Source organism: Macrotis lagotis, chromosome 1 (assembly GCF_037893015.1).
Source record: "Macrotis lagotis isolate mMagLag1 chromosome 1, bilby.v1.9.chrom.fasta, whole genome shotgun sequence".
NCBI lineage: Eukaryota > Metazoa > Chordata > Mammalia > Peramelemorphia > Peramelidae > Macrotis > Macrotis lagotis.
The window spans coordinates 742,686,254-742,707,563 of NC_133658.1; the positions used below are offsets into that span (position 1 = coordinate 742,686,254).

At 36.6% G+C, this 21,310-nt stretch overlaps 1 protein-coding gene across 1 annotated transcript in view; it reads right to left on the bottom strand.

The window, feature by feature from the left end:
• Nucleotides 1-502: 502 nt before the first annotated feature.
• Nucleotides 503-21,310, bottom strand: part of LOC141508022 (potassium-transporting ATPase alpha chain 2-like) — a 36,180-nt gene continuing 15,372 nt past the window's right edge. The window contains exons 12-24 of the mRNA XM_074216268.1: nt 20,871-21,005; nt 14,617-14,809; nt 12,816-12,991; nt 11,259-11,395; nt 8,890-9,040; nt 7,155-7,323; nt 6,913-7,067; nt 5,494-5,617; nt 5,175-5,320; nt 2,836-2,969; nt 1,619-1,720; nt 1,066-1,157; nt 503-934 (exon numbers count right to left, since the gene is read on the bottom strand). Coding sequence (XP_074072369.1) covers nt 906-934; nt 1,066-1,157; nt 1,619-1,720; nt 2,836-2,969; nt 5,175-5,320; nt 5,494-5,617; nt 6,913-7,067; nt 7,155-7,323; nt 8,890-9,040; nt 11,259-11,395; nt 12,816-12,991; nt 14,617-14,809; nt 20,871-21,005 — 1,743 coding nt within the window. The 3' untranslated portion in view covers nt 503-905. The remainder of the gene's footprint in view (nt 935-1,065; nt 1,158-1,618; nt 1,721-2,835; nt 2,970-5,174; nt 5,321-5,493; nt 5,618-6,912; nt 7,068-7,154; nt 7,324-8,889; nt 9,041-11,258; nt 11,396-12,815; nt 12,992-14,616; nt 14,810-20,870; nt 21,006-21,310) is intronic.

Consider the following 21,310-nt stretch of genomic DNA (forward strand, 5'->3'; position numbering starts at 1 on the left):
TTCTTTAGTTGTAATAACAACAACAATAATAGGGAGGTTTTAGATAGTGTTTTAAAATGTGCAAAGTGCTATATATATTTTTTTCTCATTTGATTTTCATAACAATCCTATGAAATAAGGGCTATTATCATTTTCAGTTTACAGATGAGCAACTTGAGATCAAGACACTTGCACAGTGTCTAGTAAAGTGTTAAGAACTGATTTCCAAGGGGCAGCTAGGTGGCGCAGGGATAGAGCACTGGCCCTGGAGTCAGGAGTACCTGAATTCTAATCCAACTTCAGACACTTAATAATTACCTAGCTGTGTGGCCTTGGGCATGCCACTTAACCCCATTTCCTTGCAAAAAAAAAATTGATTTCCAGTTTTCTTGGTTCCATGCTTATCTACTGTACCATTCTGTTACCTTAAGTTTTCAGCAACCTTACCAATTGCCATAGAGCACTTTCTCATGGAGTCTAAGAACAACACATCCACAGTCTTATTTTATAAAATACACTTTAATTTAAAATATGGCCTTTTTAAGGGTTTGTACTATACATGATCATGCCCAGGTATTCATATAACTCAAAAGTTTCAAACCCAGTTCGGGGGCAATAGAATTAAATATCATTGAAACTTATGTACAGATTCAACAATTTTTCTTCTCTACATTTAAAAAATTTATACATTTTAAACAAACAATAGGGAGGAGAAGGCAAAGTGCAGGAAAAAAATGGCCTATACAAAAAAGTCAAATCTCATTTTTATAGTACATTTACTGAGATTCTTTCACACAAATTTTTTCTAATATGTGGATTTTGATAAAACCCATATTGCACAAGAGACTTTGCAGCAGAAGTGCTTGGAGAATGCTGAACCATCATCAAAGAGAAATTAAGAAGAGTCTTGGGAGCCAAAGGCAATTTCAGTAATACATGTTCTTATCCCACCAACCTATGGGGGGGAAAAAGAGATTCAATAAGAACTATGGAACCCGTGGGAGATACAAAAAGGCAAATGTTCAACAACCCCCAGTAGGGTCTCCCAAATCTGGACCCAAATTCTCCTCCTTTGATGTTACTTACTTCCTGGATATTGCCTAATCAGGAGTTTTCGAAATTCATCATAGAGCCAGATGAGAATGGCATATGGCACTGCTACAAACCAATACTGAACCCTGGAAATAAAAATGCAAGAATCAAAGTATATCAGAAGAACCAGCTTCTTGGGTAATTGGTGGCAGGATTATCAACTTCACTGCCTTCTTGGCAACTTCAATAATTTCAGGTCAAAACAAAGGAAGAGAAAGTTTTTTCCTAAGTTGACCAAATTAAGGTACAGGGCAAAGCAAGAAATACTGAAAGATGAGAACACAAAGTATGCTTTTTTTTTTCCTTCAAATTTTTTCCAAAGGGAATGTGATTTGAATTGGTTTTGAATGGGTTCTCATTCTCCTCAATGACTTGACCAGGTCTAACCACTTTTTTCCCCCACAAGTGAATATTTGGTCTCCAATCTTTACTACCTCATATCTGATCCAGATGTTTTCATCTTAGCCCAGCATGGTACTCTAACTTAAGACTTTCCTCAGAATGGAGGCCAGTGTTTTCCCTTGCCACATTAGGGCAAATAACTTACCGAAGTGTGGTGAAATTCATGGCTGTAATACTTCCAAAACCATAGGTGAGGATTAGTGCTATGATAATTTGAGATGCAATTCCTATCCAGATGACTTTATTTCTGTAAGAAATATAAACATGTACAGATTTTGAGTATATTTAGTCATTCCTCCCCTCCTACCTTCCCTATAAATGTAGAGAATACCACTGTCCTCTCAGACTCTCAGTTTCCCTATTTAGGAATCATCATGGTCTCTCACAAGCTTCAACCCTCCATATCTATTCAACTGCTAAGATCTGCCTATTTTATCTTTGTGACATCTCTTGTATATACTTCCTTTTCTCCTCTGACTCTGCCATCATCCTGGGGCAGGTCCTCATTGCTTTATGCTTTGCCTACTATAATAACTCATTCCCCACAAGTCTCTCTTGTCTTCAGTCCATCCTCCACTCAATTTCCAAGTGATCTTCCTAAAGTTCAGGTCTGAAAATGTCAGGTCCTTTATCCCCAATCAATAAATTTCTGTGGTTTTCTATCACATCCAGGACCAAATATAAAATCTTATTTGACATTCAAAGACCTTTATAACTTATTCCCTAAGTCTTCAGTATTCTTATATCTTTATGCTAACTTTCTCCCCTCCCCCTTCCCCCACTCCCACCCTACCAATTCTGTGATCCAGTGACCCTGGTCTCATTGCTGTTCCTCATAAGACACTTTTCCCAATTCTGAGTATTTTCACTGTCCTTCATTCCTGTATTGCCTTCCCTCTTCATTTTTGCCTCCTAGCTTCTCTGGGTTTCTTTACATCTTAGCTAAAATCTTACCTCCTATAGGAAGCCTTTTCCAATCCTTCTTACATTTAATACCTTCCTTTCATTGATATTTTCCAATTTATCCTGCATATATATACATACATATATATGTATATATATATGTATATATATATTTTGTTTGTATATAATTATTTGCATGCTGTTACCCCCCCCCCCCCCATTAGATTGTGAATGTCCTTTTACCTCTTTTTGTGTCCCAGTGTTTAACACAATGCCATGCCAGCACATGATAGGGTACCTTAAAATTTACTGACAGATATCCATCAGGCTAATATGGTCCAGGATAATATCAGAAGATCTTTTATCATAATAGGTATCATAACATTAGTTCCTTGAATGAGCCACTTGAACTTCACCTCCTTTACATCATAAGCCTTTGATATACAGTATAATTGATACCTGAAGAGGCCTTGCTGGAAAATAGAATTTCTCCGTGTCTTTCTGATAATTACATCTGCTATTTGCTGGACCATGATTGCAACAAAGAAAGCAGTATATCCAGTCCATTCCAAGGATTTTCTCTGATATCTTGTCTGAAAATGATCATGAAGAGAGAAAGCTTTGAGACGTAGCAGAGAAAGCTTTTTTGGAAATGTTAATGGAAGCTTCTTAAGGGCTCATTCCTAGGTATGCAAACAACTGATCACTTAGTTGTCCAGAAAGGATAACAGTTGAGTAGGGAAAAAAGAATGATGCCCTTTATGTTACTTAATCCCAGTTATGGTGTCTTGCAGCCTAATTGTTCTTTTTCATCTGTTACAAAACTAATGTGGGTCAGCTCTGTCATTGTCCATTTGGGGTTTTCTTGGCAGAGAGAGGAGAGATTTGCTAGTTCCTTCTCCAGAAGATTAAGGTGAACAGAGGTTAAATGACTTGCCCGGGGTCATCACACACCAAGGAATTCAGGTCTTCCTGATTCCTGCACTCTATCCACAGAACCACGTAGGTAACTCTAGCAAACTATTATTAGAGACCAAACAAATCCTAATAAAGGTCAGAAATTTTAAAATATTTTGCACCTCTTGGTCACTTCCACTCTGGAAAATCAGCTGTAGTTCCAATAGGCACAATTCTCATTTTCTGCTTTCTGATCACTTTAAATTGTAATTTAACTCCAAGAACTTAGGCTGACTCAAGTGACATTTCTTTATTATTTTGAAATGCATTACCAAATCAACAGATTTAAATCAGAAACCAAGTTTTCCTTCATGAAACCTTCATCCCATTGCTTTTATTTTTAACTAATTTTTTAAACAAAAACACACGTATACATACACATATACATAGCTTTTTAATAATAATAACTAGCACTTATTTAGCATTTAAAATTTTTTTCTTTGGGTTCTGTGAATTTAAGATCATTATTAATTCCATTTTACAGATGCAGAAACTAAGATTCACAGAAATTAAGTGACTTGTCTATGCTAATTCAACTAGCAAGTGTTTCATACAGGATTTGATTTTATGTCTCCCTGCCTTTAAGCCCACAGCTCCAATCACGAGGGCCATCTGCAGGATAGGTAAAAAAATAGTTGCCACAGTGAATAGAGCACTGGCCTTGGAGTCAGGAGGACAGGAGTTTGAATCCAGTATCAGACACTTGACACTTATTAGCTGTGTCCTTGGACAGGTCACTTAACCCTGATTGCCTCGCATCCAGGGTCATCTCCAGTTGGCCTGATTCATATCTAGAACTGGACCCAGATGGCTCTGGAGGAGTGAGACTGGTGACTTAAGACAACCCTCCTCACTTAAATAAATCCAATTCATGTGCTTGTCTTGGCATCATCTCCCTGAAGTCACAGACTTCTTTGAGAATGAGCACAAAAACATTATCAGATAATGAGGAAGTAACTGATGTTGTCCATCATATTTATCTTGAGATCTGATATTGTTTAATGTAGTATTCATTTATATAGTTGAAGGTACTATGTATATTTTCATTTTGTATTTTTTATATTTTATTTAAAAAAATATTTTATGCATATATTTTTCTCTGTTGGTCACTTCCCAATAACTGTTTCACTCTGTTACCCCTCATTTGTAAGTTCACCACTTCTTGATCAAGAAACATTTTAAGATCAAAAACCACGCCCTGGAGGTCTCAACCTTTTCAGCTCCAGATCTTGCTGCCATGAGAATAACCTTTTCTTTTCTATCAGCTTTCTTCTAGTTCTAGAGTAATGATTGAATCAACTGAGTTGTTCATGGCTATATGTGTCAGTTTACTCCCTCACAGTCTTTCTATCTGGGAGAAGGAAAGGACTTTGTTGTCCAGTTGTTATTCATTTCTACCCATGACCCTACTTCATGACCCTATTTTGGGTTTTCTTGGCAAAGATACTGGAGTGATTTGCCATTTCCTTTTTCAGCTTATTTTACAGATGATGAAACTGATGCAAACAGGATTGAGTGATTTTCTCAGAGCCATATTGATAATAAATGTTTGAGGTTGGGTTCAAACTCAGGAAAATATCTTCTTCACTTCAGGCCTAGTACTCTATCCACTATATCACTTAGTTACTCTCCTGGGCTTTTTAGTATTTTCTCCCACCATTAGAATGTATGATCTTCTGAGGACAAGGGATAATAAATACCTGTTGACTTTTTCATTGATTTATTGATTCTTATAAGATAGTCTTTATTAGGGTAGGACAGAAAATGGAATTACAGGATCAAGCAGGTCAAATGGGCAATAGAATGGAGAATAATGGGGTTAGAACTCTGACCATTCTTACCCATTCTTGTCCATAGCTATCTTCGAGGTCATTTTTATTATTATCTTCCCATTCTGATCTTAAGAAAATGAGCTGGGTAGGTAGGAATCCTTGCTCCGCATAGACAGTGAAATAGGCAAGGAAGGCTCCCAAAGATTGTAGAATTCCTAAGAAGAGATGAGACATGCTAAGAATTTAGAAACTCTAATGAGTTCAATGTATTCTCTTTCCATTTGTCCCCACTCATTAAAAAAAAAAGTTAGTCTCTGAACTCATTACTGGGTAGAACCTAGGAAAGATTTTGATACCAAAATAACACATGAGAGACACCTCAGCATACCTATATGTAGATAAGAGTATAAAGCTAGCTGTTGATTCACCAATCTGTCCTTCTTCTTGTGGCGTGGTTTCCGGTTCATGATGTCACTCTCAGCTTTCTCATAGGCTAAGGCAATGGAAGGAATCTATGGAAGGGAAAGAAGATAATGAAATCCTGTCATTTACACTGACCTGTAGCTAGAACACAGTCAGTTTAATATTTAGATATAAAATAATATAGAGAGAATAAATGAATCCGAGGCTCTGGAAATAGTTTGACTAGAAAACTTTCAAATCTCCAAGCAACAAGTCATTTGATATCAGTTTCAAAACAGATCTCTAAGCATTCAACAATGTATGAGCAACCTAGTAAATTTTTGATTATAGAAATGAAAGGAAGGAAAGTTGGCAAGGGCTATTTTCTCAAACTTTATTTATGTATTCTTAAAGCCACATGAATAATTTACCCTCAACAATGTTGTTTATGCTTCCACTATTTTTGAATTACTATCTATTGTGGATTTAGAGAATCACGGCTTAAATGTGTCTACTTGATGTGTCCTTATGTGAATCACTAGGCATGTTTCCTTATCTATAAGATGAAGACAATAAACTGGATGATCTCTAATCTCCTGGTTTTAGAGATTTGATTCTGTGAATTAATTTGACTGATCCTAGAAGCAAAGACAACTAAGGGAAGTACATGAACCTATTTTCAGCATTTGATCATTAGAACTAAGGATTACTGAAAATATGAATAATGCTATCTTTTCCCCTTTCAGTTCATTTAATATTTCATTCATTAGCTTCCATTAAACATACTTTTAGCAAGTTTATATTTCTTTTTGAAGTAGGGAAGATTTAAATGAAATGTCATAAAGGTGGTATTTTCATCTTAAGAGTTTTAAGACATCTCTGAGAATATTCCATATATTTTATTGAATTAACAGAACCTTAGACTACTTGGGAGTTTGCATCCCACTATATTGATTGGACCTCTTAAACATTTGTAAGGCTCATAAGCTTTGGGAAGATTTCTTTTGGTAGTTGTTTCACTCGTGGTCCTTGATCATTATCTCTAACTCAGGCACGAAGAATGTGAGATAATGGACCATATCTGCTTTTAAGGGTCAGGTAAATGGAATGGTTTGGAAAGTCAATTCAGGAGAGAATTGATTTTATTATAGATTTCTTGACAAGTTATTTAAGTCTCTGCAGGGGAAAGGAAACTCAGAAGGGGAAATGGTCCTAACAGTTTATAATACTTGGTATCATACTTTATTTCCTGGTACCCAGGATAGATTAATAAGATCAATCTCTTGACAAGCATATAAGTATCTTCAGAAGAAAAGAAATCCAGAAGGGAAAAATGGGATCAAAAGTTTATAGCAATTGATGCTGTATTTATTTTTAGTTTTTAGTAGCCCAGAAATGTACTTACGATATCAGTGCCTAAATCAATGAACAAGATGGTGATAGTACCGATGGGCAGGGGGACCCCAGCAATAATAAAGATCAGGAAGGGGCAAAGCTCAGCAATGTTTTTGGTCAGGGTGAAAGCAATGGTTTTCTTCAAATTATCAAAGATTAGGCGACCTGTGAGGAGAATGTTCTTTTAAAAAAAACTGCTCAACACTGTAAAGGAATTTGTAATATGGCTTTTATGGAAGGGACCTTACCTACCTTCCTCTACACCTGTGACTATAGAAGCAAAGTTATCATCTAGTAACACCATGTCTGCTGCATTTTTTGCAGCATCTGAACCAGCAATTCCCATGGCAATCCCAATATCGGCCTTCTTCAGGGCTGGGGAATCATTAACACCATCCCCTGTCACTGCAACAACAGCATCCTGGAAGAACAAAGTGGGATTCAAACTTTAAATTGAGAAATTTCAAGGAGTTTACCAAGTTTGGAGAACTTATAGAAATAATAGCCTTCATCTTCTCCTCAAGGTAGGATGTCCAGTGTTTTCTCTGTGAAAAGGGTCATGTTTCCTTGTCCTGTGAAATAAGCATTCCCCAAGATCCTTTTAAACTATTACAGACGATGATGTGATAGAGAACAGGGATGGCCATTTCTAGATATAGTGATAAAATACTAAGCACAGGTATTTATTTTTCTCTTAGTCATCTTTGCATCTGACCCTAACCAAATGAATTCACTCAAAAGAGAATTCATAAATTAGAAAATGACTGTCAGATGCCCCCAAATCTTCATACAGCAAGGAAGGAAAACTTGTTGAAGTCAAGGTGATGGTATATGAATGAAATGGAATATAATGTAATGTACTGGCAATAATGAAAGTGACCATTAATAATGAAAGTGACCATTTCAGAAAAAAAAACATGAAAAAATTTGTATGAACTGTTATAGAGTGAAGAGAGCAAAACCAAAATAATTTGTATAATAATAATAATAATACTGTAAAGACAAAAGGCTTTGAAATGCTCAATCAACACAATGATCCACCACTATTTCAGCAGAATGATGATGAAGCATGTTCCCCACCTAACACGTAGAGTCAATGAGATAGATAAGACTTTTTTTTTTGACATAGCCAATGAAGAAATTTGCTTTGTTTGGACATACATGTTTATTTAAAAAAATTTGGTTTTTAGTTTTTGACTCTTTTTTTTACACCATTGTGGGAGGAAGAGAAATTTTTTGGTGAATTAAAAAATTAAATACAATCTTAAAAATTAAGGACAAGAGGATATATTTGATGTTGAAATTTCTTTTTTTCTGAAGCCAAATATATGCTCCAGGAGCTGGTAGGCACAATGGTTTAGAATGTTGGACATGGAGTCAAAATGACCCATTTTAAATCCAGTCTCAGATTATTACTATTATGTTATTTAGAAAGTCATTTAACCTAGGATTGCCTCAGTTTCCTCAACTACAAAATTTGGAGTGAAAATGAAAGAATAACACTAATTCATGGGGTTGTTGTAAGGATCAAATGAAATAATATTTATCAAGTTCTTAGCATAATGTCTGATACATAGAAAACACTACATAAATACTCATTATAGTTATTTTTTTTTTTTTACAAGACAATGGGTTTAAATGATTTGCCCAAGGTCACACAGCTAGGTAGTTAAGTGTCTGAGGTTAGATTTGAACTCAGGTCCTCATGTGCTTGGCACAGGACCTAGAATATAATAAACTGCTTAGTAAATCCTTGTGGAATTTTGTTGAATTGCTCTGAAATAACCAGTCATTTTTTTTCCTCCTGATGCTTGTAAGGAAACATCAGCTGTATTTTAGGAAAGAGCTTTCTGTTCTAAAAAGCCATGGCCATATCTGACTTGGACTCATTTGGGTGCCTGTCAATCAGTCCATCAATAAACATTTGAGAAGCACCTACCATGAGGTGTCAGGTACCATGGTAAATGCTTCCTTCCCCATCACTCACCTGTCTCTGACAGCCCTCCACAATGATTAGTTTCTGCTGGGGTGAAGTCCTTGCAAAGACAATTTCAGTGTGGTTGAGCAGGATCTCATCCAGCTCCTCTGGGCTCATGTCCTTCAGCTCCATTCCATTCACCACAGCTGCCTTTGCTTCCCTAGAAGGGACAAAGCATTAGCAAAAAGGACTAATGATGAGGAACTGTTCTGAATTGAGAAGCACAGTAGGTAATAATACTATGAGGTGACTAGCCCCTCACATATTCACTAATGCTCCCAACATTTGTAAAATAGAGAAGCCTAGCTCAGTAGTGGGTTTTGCCATGTTCATTCAAGATGGGGAAACGAGGTTAGCAGGGGACTCACATTGCAGCCATTGGAAGGAATACTACCAAATCCTTCCCTTGTAGAGGGGACCCCAAAAGAGCTGACAGAATGTCTGACTGTTCCCTGTGACTAGAATGCCTTCCTTTACCATTATCTTCTGCTTGTTGAATTCCTTCTCATCCTTGAAATTCCAATGCAACATTTTGTCTCTTTGATGAAGGCTTTCCTGCTTCTTTCAGTTGGTGGTGATTATTTACTTTCTTGGACTTCCTGGTATATTGCTTATGTGATCATGTAACACATATATGTATTATTCTGCATTTAATCCAGAATTGGAATTTAAGTTTATTCTCAGTAATATTAAGGTAGTATGGAGACTAGGAAAGGATTCACAGAGGAGGTGGCATTGGAAATAAATCTGGAACAAAGCTGGGAATTTTTAGAGGTATAGGTAAGAAGTAAATATATTTTAGGTAGGGAAGACAACCTGTAACAAGGAGATTCTTAACCCTTTTGTGTCATGGATCTCTTTAGAACTGGAGAAACATATGGAACAGTTAGGTGGTACAGTGTATGGAGTGCCAGGTCTGAAGTCATCTTTCTGAGTTCAGATATGGCCTCAGACATTTGATAGCTATATGACCTCGGACAAATCAGTTAACCTTGTTTGCCTCAGTTTCTTTATCTGTAAAATGAGTCGGAGAAGGGAATGGAAAATCACTTTAGTTTTTTTGCCATGAAATCATGAAGAGTTGGACATGACTAAAAATGACTGAACAACAATGATGCCCATGGATCTCTTTTCTGAATCATGGTTTTAAATGTTTAAAAGAAATAGCATGGGGGTGGCTAGGTGGCGTGGTGGATAAAGCACCGGTCCTGGATTCAGGAGTACCTAGGTCCAAATCTGGTCTCAGACACTTAATTACCTAGCTGTGTGGCCCTGGGCAAGCCACTTAACCCCATTTGCCTCTCAAAAACCTAAAAAAAAATAGCACAAAGAACCTCAATTATATTAAGATGTAGACATTAAAAATTCTTTGAAAAATTCATGAGCTCCAAGTTAAAAACATCTTTTAAATTCTAATGTAGATTATTGGTGGAGCTGTGAACCCATCCAACCTTTCTGGAGAGCAATTTGGAACTACACCCAAAGGGCAACAAAAATGTACATACCCTTTGATCCAGCAATACCACTGCTGGATCTATACCCTGAAGAGATGATGAAAAAGGGTAAAAACATCACTTGTACAAAAATATTCATAGCAGCCCTGTTTGTGGTGGCAAAGAATTGGAAATCAAGTAAAGAATTGGAAATCAAGTAAATGTCCTTCAACTGGGAAATGGCTTAACAAACTGTGGAATATGTATATCATGGAACACTATCGTTCTATTAGAAGCCAGGAGGGACAGGAATTCAGGGAAGCCTGGAAGAATTTGCATTCACTGATGCTGAGTGAGTTGAACAGAAACAGAAAAACATTGTACACCATAACAGTAACATGGGGGTGATGAACAACCTTGATGGACTTGCTCATCTCATCAGTGCAACAATCAGGGACAATTTTGGGCTATCTGTGAAGGTGAATGCAATGTGTATCCAGAGAAAGAATTGTGGAATTTGAACAAAGACCAAAGACTATTTACCTTTAATTTTACCCCCCACCCCGATATCTTATTATGTAACTTTGCTATCTCTTATACTTTATTTTTTTCCTCACATTCAACTTAGATCAAAGTATACCATGGAAACAATGTAAAGATTAACAGACTGCCTTCTGTGGGGGGAGGGAAGCAAGATTAGGGGAAAAATTGTACAACTCAGAATAAATAAAATCTTTCTAAGAAAAAATAAATTCTAATGTAGACCCAATATTGGATGAAAATACTGAACTCTTTAGAGGAAAAGTAAATGTATGTATGTATATAAACAATCCCTCAGTAGTAGCCTAAGAGTCTACAAGACCCCAAAATGATGAACCCCCAAATACTGCAGCTCTTTGGAATCAAAGAGGGCTGGCTCATCTCTAGAGTCACATTACCACCTACCTTTTGTTAACCTGCTCCACAGGAACATTAAGACGTTTTGCTATGTCTTCCACAGTCTCACTATTGACTGAAATGATGCCCACACTTCTGGCAATAGCTTTGGCTGTGATTGGATGATCACCTGTCACCATAATAACCTGAAGTGGGTGAGAAACAGATAACCAATGAGAGGCAGGCCCAGTAAAAGCAGAGGTAAAAGTGAGCATTACTGCTCTTGTCTGAGCCAAGAGCTAATAGGGTATAATACTAAGATAGATTTTCCCTTTGGGGGACCTTTAGTTGTGATGTGCATCTTTCTTCCCCCAGGAAAAGACCAGTGCCAGTACATTTTTCATATATCTGCTGGGCCCAGGGTTTTTTTTTTTTTTTTGATTCTTTTCCTCCTTCATAAGAGGAAACCTTCATCTCTGGTACAATTCTTATTTGATTTTTTAGGGGAAAAATTATAGGATAGTCTTTGATTTAAACAAACAAACAAATCAGTGTATAAATTTGAAATCAAATATTCTAACTATCACAAAGAAAAAGAATCAAGAAAGTGGTAAAAGCTATTACTATTGTGAATTTATATAGTACATGATAGTTTAAGAGGCTATTTTGTGTCTATAGAGATCAAGATTTGTCAAGCATTTAATCCCCTTTTTTAGATGATAAAACAGAATTTCAGGGAGGTTAAGTGATTAAATAAAAGCTAATAAAAATGGATTTAGGAATAGCATCCTTTGTCATATTGCCAAAAGCAACCATTGATTTTTTAAAAGTAATCTTTCCTTTGTCTTTTCATTCTTGTCATGGTTCATGAGGAAAATATAATGACTTGGATAGGATCATATATGTAAGGTACTTTGCAAACCATAGAAGTGTATTTAGCTATTGTTATTATTCAGCCAATCTTAAACCTGTCTCCATTGCACCAGAGTAGAGTATCAGGTATCAATTAAACAATAACTGTAGTGTGAAGAATCCTCTTTATAGAATTCTTTGTGGTATCTTGAAAAGGACCAATCACTAAAACCTTGACATATCAACTTAAAAGGAATAGAGTTAGGGTTTGGATCTATAATTTTATCAATGACATAATGCTCTCTACCATTGCAGATTGGCACCCCTTCTCTGAAATTTAGTCTTAGAGAGTTGCCTATGGGACTGAGAGAATATTACCATCTTGGCAGGGTCACTTAATATATAACAATTGTAGGACTTGAATATGTTAAATCTGAGGATGGACTGGAACCCAGGTCTTCCTGGCTTTTACACTAACTCTCTATCCCTTTTGTCATAATGCCTCTCAAATATAAATGAGAAAAAAAATCCATAGGTTTGCTAAAGAGGACTTTATTGTAAAATGAAACTTTCTGAAAGGATCTTTTTTTTAAAGTTTTTTTACAAGGCAGTGGGGTTGAGACTTGTCTTATTCTGTGTATGAGGCTGGATTTGAACTCACGATCTCCTGACTCCAGGGCCCAGTGCTCTATCCACTGTACCACCTAGCTGCCCCTCTCAAAGGATCTTTTTAACCTGTAAAGGACTCCATGAGGTAGAGAAAAGGAATTCTACCTTGATGCCAGCACTGCGGCACTTGGTGACTGCATCAGGGACAGTGGATCGAGGTGGATCAATCAATGATAGCAGCCCCACAAAGCAGAGACCAGAGGTGGGAAAGTTCATCGTCTCTACATCAAAGGGATAAGTATCTGGAAATTCATCTTCTGGCAGGTAGAGATGACAGAAACCTGGAATAGACATGCATGGAGAGCAAGCAGGGAAGGCATCAATAAGAAGAGAAAGAAAATAATGACTGTGCTTCCATACCACCACATAAGCACATTAAAGCATCAAAGTTCTTTTCCTTGAATGGAAACTTAGGTCCCTTCCTTGCACTTTCCTCAGGAAATGTACAATAGATATTTGTGGGAAAGGAATCTTATTAGGGACAGGATAGAGTCCTTTAATAATCACAAGAAGTTACTTGTCTAATTCTAGAATATTGCAAATGCCATTCCTGAATTAGATCAAAGAATCACAGATACTTAAGTGGAAATCTTACCTGCCAAGTAGTCCAACTTCCTCAGTTTTACACATAAGGAAACTGAGATCTGGACTTGAAAATTCAGGTAGGAAAGCTCCTAAAAGTCATCCTAGTTCGGTTAAATAGATCTTATTTTTAAAAATCTTTCCATTTCTCAATAGCTTTAATGTTTTTGAGCTTCCTAAGAACTCTCCTAAGAATTCTCTAGTATATTATCCTTCCTCATCATTGGAAAGTCTCATTATGCTGCAAAATTAACCTCAGCTTTTCTGATCGGTCCCTATGACTTGGAGAGTGGGGCCATGGGTTCCAGAGACTATACAGTACAATTTTTCTCCCCATTTCCCAACCAGCTACATTGCTTTTGAACTTTTTTAATTGGTGGGGCAATGCAGTTAATTGACTTGCCCAAGATCACACAGTAAGTATCAAGTGTCTGAGGCCAGATTTGAACTCAGGTTTTCCTACTCCACAGCTGGTATTCTATCTACTGTACCAGCTAACTGTCCCCCCCCCCCCTTTTTTCTGCTTTTGGACTTCTTTAGAACTTTCTATTATATCTTTGAGTATCCCTCTCCCTTTTCCCCTTCCTTTTATACTGTCTTCCCTATTAGATTTTTAAGTTCTTTGAGGTCAGAAAGAAACTGTGTTTTTATTTGTTTGTTTCACTAGTACCAAGAACTGTGCTTAGCACAGGGTAGATGTTTGTTAATATTTATTGACTGACCAAAGGAAATTACATTATAATAAATTTTGGTCAGGCAGAAAAATCAGACATTTCTGTGTTGGGAATTCTTCTCATGAATAAAATTGATTTCTAACCATTAAAAAAAATCTATTCAAGGATCCATGATTTTATTGATAGTTTCTGTATCAGAGAATGGTGGATCATTAATAAAATCAAGGATCTTTAAAGTTTTTTTTTAAGAATTTGTTTAAGTATCAATCATATGCTTTTTTTTTAGTTTTTGCAAGGCAAATGGGGTTAAGTGGCTTGCCCAAGGCCACACAGCTAGGCAATTATTAAGTGTCTGAGACAAGATTTGAACCCAGGTACTCCTGACTCCAGGGCCAGTGCTTTATCCACTGCGCCACCTAGCCACCCCAATCATATGCTTTTCTCTTCCCTTCCCCTCACCCTTCACAGACTCCAATGTCCTTAAAAATATAAACCCTATCAATTTAGATTCATTTGCTTCCTTTGGAATCACCTGCCTCTGTTTTTTTTTTTTTTTAATAAGCATGTCATTCATTTTTTTAGCTTAATTTTTTTTATGCTGCAGTCACCAGTGGCCCCTTTTCTTCTGTTACCTTCCCAGGCCAACTCACCCAGCACTCTCTCCCCTAAGCCTCCAAGCTCCAGGTAGGCAGTTTGGAAGGCCTCTGCTGAGCTTTCATCAAGAGGTTGCTCTTGGCCATTGATCATAATGGTGCTGCATTTCTCCAAGATCCTCTCAGGGGCTCCTTTCATCACCAAGAGGAAGCGTTTGTCATTGGGGTCATCTGTTTCATGGATGGAGAGCTGGGAGGAAGGAATTAAGTGAATGGGTTAAATGGGACATGCCATGTAATTGTCATTTCCAACAAGGCAGAAGAGATCCTCCACAATTAGCCACATACTCAGAGAAGGAAAATAATCTTTTTCTTTTGCAGGGGAACAGGAAGCATATTGATTCCCTTGGTTTACATTCAAGCCTCCTTCATTAATGAGATTGAGGTAGAACTGGAAGGGACCTTACAAGAACATAATGTTCAATGCCTCATTTTATGGATAGATCTAAAAGACCTGAAACCCAGAGAGTTAAATGACTTACATCTCAGGCATATAGGTACTAAATGACAGAGGTAAGCTTTGGATCCAAGATTTTTCACTTCAGAGTCACGAGTTCCTTCTGTGACATGCTATTCAAGCCCAGGGGGATGTCTACGATTCCTTGGTGCCTCCACTACAAAAGGAGACTCAAACTTGGCCCAAACAGAAAGCTATAGTCCTTCATATGAGAAATCAATAGACCCAGGACCTCCCTCCCTCCCCCTCTCTCTCTAAAGAGGAAGTGAGGGAAGGTAAAGCCAAGATGGCAGAGTATGGGTAGTAACCAAAGTCTCCTAACAGTTCTCACTAATCAACTTTAAAATATCAAATATTTTTTTTTAGGTTTTTGCAAGGCAAATGGGGTTAAGTGGCTTGCCCAAGGTCACACAGCTAGGTAATTATTAAGTGTCTGAGACCAGATTTGAACCCAGGTATTCCTGACTCCAAGGCCGGTGCTTTATCCACTACGCCACCTAGCTGCCCCTAAAATATCAAATGTTGAAGCAACTGAGTCAACAATAGAACAGAACAAGCCATTTTCCAGTCTCAGACAACTCAGGAGGTCAGTAGAAGAGGTTGTGATACCAGGATGGGGCTGATCTAGAGCATGGCAGGAGCACCAGCAGTGGACCTTGGAGGAAGCTGAGTCAGTGACCACAGGAGCAATAACAGCTTCAGGAGCTCTCAGCCTAGATATTTTTGGAAAGGGGATTTGACAACTGATTAGAAAAATATTACAGGATACCTGTTGTTAGTATTGAGGACAGTTGGTGCTGATTTGGCAACTCCTTTGACCATATACAGTTCTGAGTTGCAGTTCAAATGAGAAGAGGAATGTGTGTGGTCAACCAGAAGGGAGAAATTGGCCCTGGGCACAGTTCTAAGGCAGAGAGGAACAGTTTGTGGCTGAGGGGAAGTAGGGACACTTTTTTGGTAAAGTTCAGAGAGCAGAACAAGAGAACAGTTAACTACATTTCACCTTGGAAGCACTGAAAATTCGCAGATCCCCAGAACTAACTCTAAAACAGGAGCATGGAAAAGCCTATAGCTTGAGATAGTCTTTCCACTCCAAGGTGAGTGGAGTTCAATCTTAACATAAAGTTCAAAGTCAAGAAAGAGGTTGGAAAAACGAGCCAAAAACAGCATCAAAAAAGAACTTGATCATAAAAACCTAACACAGTGGCAGAGAGGACCAAGACATAACCTCAAAGGCAAAGTTTTTAAAGAAAAATGCTACTTAGATCCAAGTCCAATAAAAATTTCCGGAACAACTAAAGAAAGAAAGAATAAAAAAAGGAAAATAAGTTGTAATGATACAAGAATATCATAAAAAAAGAATTACAAACTTGGTAAAAGAGGGACAAAAATTCTCTGGAGAAAAGAAATTCAAAAACAGAACGGACTAAATGGAAAAGGAGATACAAAAATTTACTGAAGAAAATCTTTTAAAAATTATAATTAGTTAAGTGGAAGCTAATGACTCCAAGAGACATCAAGAAAAAAGTCAAATGAATGGGAAAATATAGAAAGAAATGTGAGATATCTCACTGGAAAAGCAAATGATCTAGAAAATTGATTTAGGAAAGGTAATTTAAGAATTATGGACTATCTGAACATCAAGATAAAAGAGAGAGGCTGGACCTCATATTTCAAGGAATTTTAAAGGAAAAATTTTCTAATATCTTGGATTCAGAGTGTAGAATAGAAATTAAAAGAGTTCACTAATCACTTCTTGAAAGAGATCAGAAAAGGAAAATTCTTAGTAATATTATAACTAAATTCCAGAGCTCCAAGGTCAAGGAGAAAATATTGTAAGCTGTCAGAAAGAAACAATTCAAATAACATGGAGAGCCAGTCAGGATCACATAACATTTAGAAGCTTCCATTTAAAAAAAAGCAGAGGACTTGGCATATGATGAAAGCAAAGAACTAGGATTATAACCAAGAATAATCAACCCAGAAAAACTGAGTAGAATCCTTCAGGGGAAAAAGAGATATCTAATGAAATAAAGGACTTTTGAACATTCTTGATGGAAAACCAGAGTTGAATAGAAAATTTAATATTCAGAAACATAAGAAACATAAAAAGCATGAAATAATAATTATAAGGGATTCAATAAAGACAGATTATCTATGTGAGAAGATGATTCATGTAACTCCTAAGAACTTTATCCCTGTTAGGGCAATTAGAAGAAAACAAAGGACCTGAGTATGAGTTGATCATGTTGGGGTGATCTCAAAAAAAAAAGTGAAGGGGTGAGAAAGAGGGATACACTGGGAAAGGGGAAAGGGAGAGGGAGAATGGAGAAAATTTTCCTCATAAAAAAGGCATGCAAGGAACAGCTTTTATAGTAAAGGGGAAAATGGAAGGGGAAAAGGTGAATGTTTGAATCTTACTCATTGGCATTGGTTTCAAAAAGGAAATGCACACACCCACATAGATTCAGTTGAGCATAGAAATCCACCTTTCCAATAGGAAAATAAAAAAGGGAAGGAGATAAAAGATTATAGAGTGGGGATAATTATAAAAGGGAGACTGGTTTACAAGAGGCAGTGGTCAGAATTAAACTTTTCAGGAGGGATAATATAAAAAGAGAGAGAAGGATAAATGGAAGAAAATGGGATGGCATTAACAGCTCTTAATCATAACTCTGAATGAGACAGGGATGAACTAGCTCATTAAAACAGAAGCCAAAGAGCAGAATGCATAAGAAATCAGAATCCAACAATATGCTATTTACCAGAGAAACATTTGACACAGAGCTAATATATAGGGATGGAGAAGAACCTAGTATGCTTCAGCAAAAGTGAAAAAAAGGTTAGGGTAGCAATCATGATTGCAGACAAAACAAAAGCAAAAATAGGCCTAATTAAAAGAGATAATTAGGAAAAAAATATATATTTAATTAATTGTATATTATATATATATATATGTATATACACATACTTTTTTATGTTTTTGCAAGTCAAATGGGGTTAAGTGACTTGCCCAAGGACACGCAGCTAGGTAATTATTAAGTGTCTCAGTTCGAATTTGAATTCAGGTCCTCCTGACTTCAGGGCCAATACTCTATCCGCTGTGCCATCTAGCTGCCCCAAAACTATATTTTCTAAAAGATACATGACAGTATCTTTTAGATACTTTAATCAATGAATACAAAAATTTTTATAGCAAATTTCTCTGATAAAGGCTGAGTAAAATTTATAAAAATAAAAAAGGCAGCTTTCAGAAGAAGAAATCAAAGCTATCTGTTGTCATATGAAGAAATACTCTATTGATTAGAGAAAGGCAAATCAAAACAACTCTTTGGTACCACCTCACGTGCATCAGAAATGATAAATGAGAGAAAATTGGTACAGTAATAAAAAGGTTGAGTTGTGAACTGACCCAATCATTCTGGAGAATAATTAGGAACTATATCCAAAGGGTAATAAAACTATGTATACCTTTTGATCTAGCAATATCACCACTATAGCTATACCTCAAAGAGATAAAAGGAAAATGACCTAAATGTACAAAAATATTTATAGCAGCTCTTTTTATGATGATAAAATATTAGAAATTGAGAGGGTGTTTGTGAATTGAGGAATGACTCATCAAGTTGTGGTATAGGATTGTGATAGAGTATGACTGTGCTGTAAAAAAATGAGAGGGTAATTTAAGAAAAATGACAAAATTTATATGAACTGTTCCAAAGTGAAATGAGACAAGCTGGGAGATCACTGTGCACAGTAATAGCAATGTGTAATGATGATCACCTGTGAAAAACTTAGCTACTCTGATTGATGCAATGATCCAAGACAATTCCAAAGGACTCATGATGAAAAAAAATGCTATTTACCGAGAGAGAGAGAGAGAGAGAGAGAGAGAGAGAGACAGAGAGAGACAGAGACAGAGACACACAGAGACAGAGAGAGACAGAGACAGAGAATGGACAAACTGAGTACAAATTGAAGAATAGTTTTCAAGCAATTTTTTTTTGTGTGTCTATGTGAGATAAGGCTAATATAGATTGTGTTTTGCATGATTTCACTTGTATAACTGATATCATTTTTGCTTGCCTTTTCAGTGGGTGATGGGAGAGTGAAACAGAAGAAGAGAATTTGGAGCTCAAAATTTAAAAAATAAAAGATTATAATAAATAATATTTTTTAAGAGCAAGTAAAGTCCTTAGTGGTAATAAAAATTCCATTGAATTTCATACTCAGGGATGGATTATTCACTGCAGTTTTCATATCAGCAGTAGTCATCTACTTCTGTGATCTTTCTCCATTTCAGGTTCAGTCTGTTCTTATAGACATTGGGCAGTCAATTCATATTTCCAACATTAGGGTTAGACACTATTTCTTTGTGGCATAGAAAACTGAGACCAGCAAAGATCCCTTTCTTTCCAACCATAAAAATGACCTGCACACTGATATATTTGCACTAGTCTCATTATATTCCATCAGAACCCCCTAACATTAACCAAATCATTAGGAAAATTCAGGGTCCTGTGAAGGCAACATTACAGGAAAAAAAGAAAAAGAAATTCTGGGAACCCAGAGACTGAAATTCCATTAGTTTTTAGTTTAGTTAAATTCACCTGGGGCTCTTTTTCTTTTTCTGCCCACTATCAGTGAAGAGAATCTTACATTTATGTATTCTCTCTGACCACCCCTTGGGAGAATGGTACCACCAAGCTAACCATCAACTTAAACTCATTTACTTAAGTATATATTAGGAGGGCTGAAAAAAAGTGTATGTTTGTATGGGAGAAGGGTTGGAAAGGGGGGGGAAGGAATTTCTACTTTACTGCTCAATTCCACTTTATTCCAGATTGAGCAAGAAAGCCAGTAGAATTTCTAATATTAACTAGGCTTTTCTCACAGTACCAGCCTCCCCAACACTTTGGGCTCTGAAGAATGATTTTCATTCCCATTCCACCATGAAGGAGATAGAGGTAGTCAGCTTTTGGATAACTCCTGAAGCAAAAGCTCCAATAACTTCTAGGCTGATTTCCTGAAATATTGGCAAAAGGCCCCCTAGATTCCTAGAAGCTCAATGGTCTGGAATGGGATGTAATCTAGAACCATTTTGGTTTGCCCATGGATTATCCACATGCCTAATGTGGTAGAGGTCTTCACTGTCTTAAAAAAAAATTTTTTTTTTGAATAAAGCAAGCATTTCCATAACATAGTGTGAAAAAAGTGATTACACATAAAATTGCAAAACTATTATGTACAACTTGCTATTAATTTTAAATATATAATAAAGTTATTATGTATTTTCTTTTTTCTTTCCTCCTCCCTTCCCCCACACCCTAGAGAAGGCTACCATTAGACACAAATGTTTGTATGTATATGTGTGTCTATATATATATATATATGTAAAATCATTCTCATACTCTTATTAATCAATTCTTTCTCTATATTCAGATATTGCTTTCCTTCATATGTCCTTTATAATTAATTTAGGTATTCATAATAAATAAAAATGACATTCACTCAAAATCATCCCTAAAATAACATTGCAACAAAAACCCAGACCCCCAATCCCTCAGCATTAGAAACTAAGGCAGAAACTAATTGCAGGGTCACCCACACCCACACCCTAGATTCATTCTTCTTTACCTACTCTGCTTCTGGGAAAACAGTGGTTGAAATAATCTTGATCAGAGAATACCAGCCCACATTTCTCAAACTTAGATTTGTGAGGGCGTTTAATAATTGTAGGTAAGAGTACTACTGGACTAAGAAATGAGATCCCTGGTCATAAGGAAAAACCCACCTGGAATTTGTTGGTGGAATTAAAAGGGATTTCAGCCACTTTTCTGTTTCTGTTTCTTCTTTCCATCACATCCCCCATGATGACTTCTGAGAACTTCAGGAGGGCAGTTTCTGAAGCATCTCCCACCACAATTTTCTAGATTTAAAGAATTGGTTAAAACAAATAAATCATTATAACCAAATTCTGACTCTTCCATGGCATTTAAAATTACTTTATGTATTTACTGAATGCCTGCCATGTCTTTAGTATTAGAGGTAATAAGGGACAGGGGAGAAGATGATCCTTGCCTTCAAAGCCTCGGTTCTTATTGAAGATAAAAGAAAACTGAGACAAGATAATATGATTAAACTTTGAATTGTGTTTTCTAGACAATAAGTGTAGAGAAAGGGTAGATCAAAAAGGGCTGGGGTAGTTGAGGTGGGAAAGATTTTCTTTCAAGG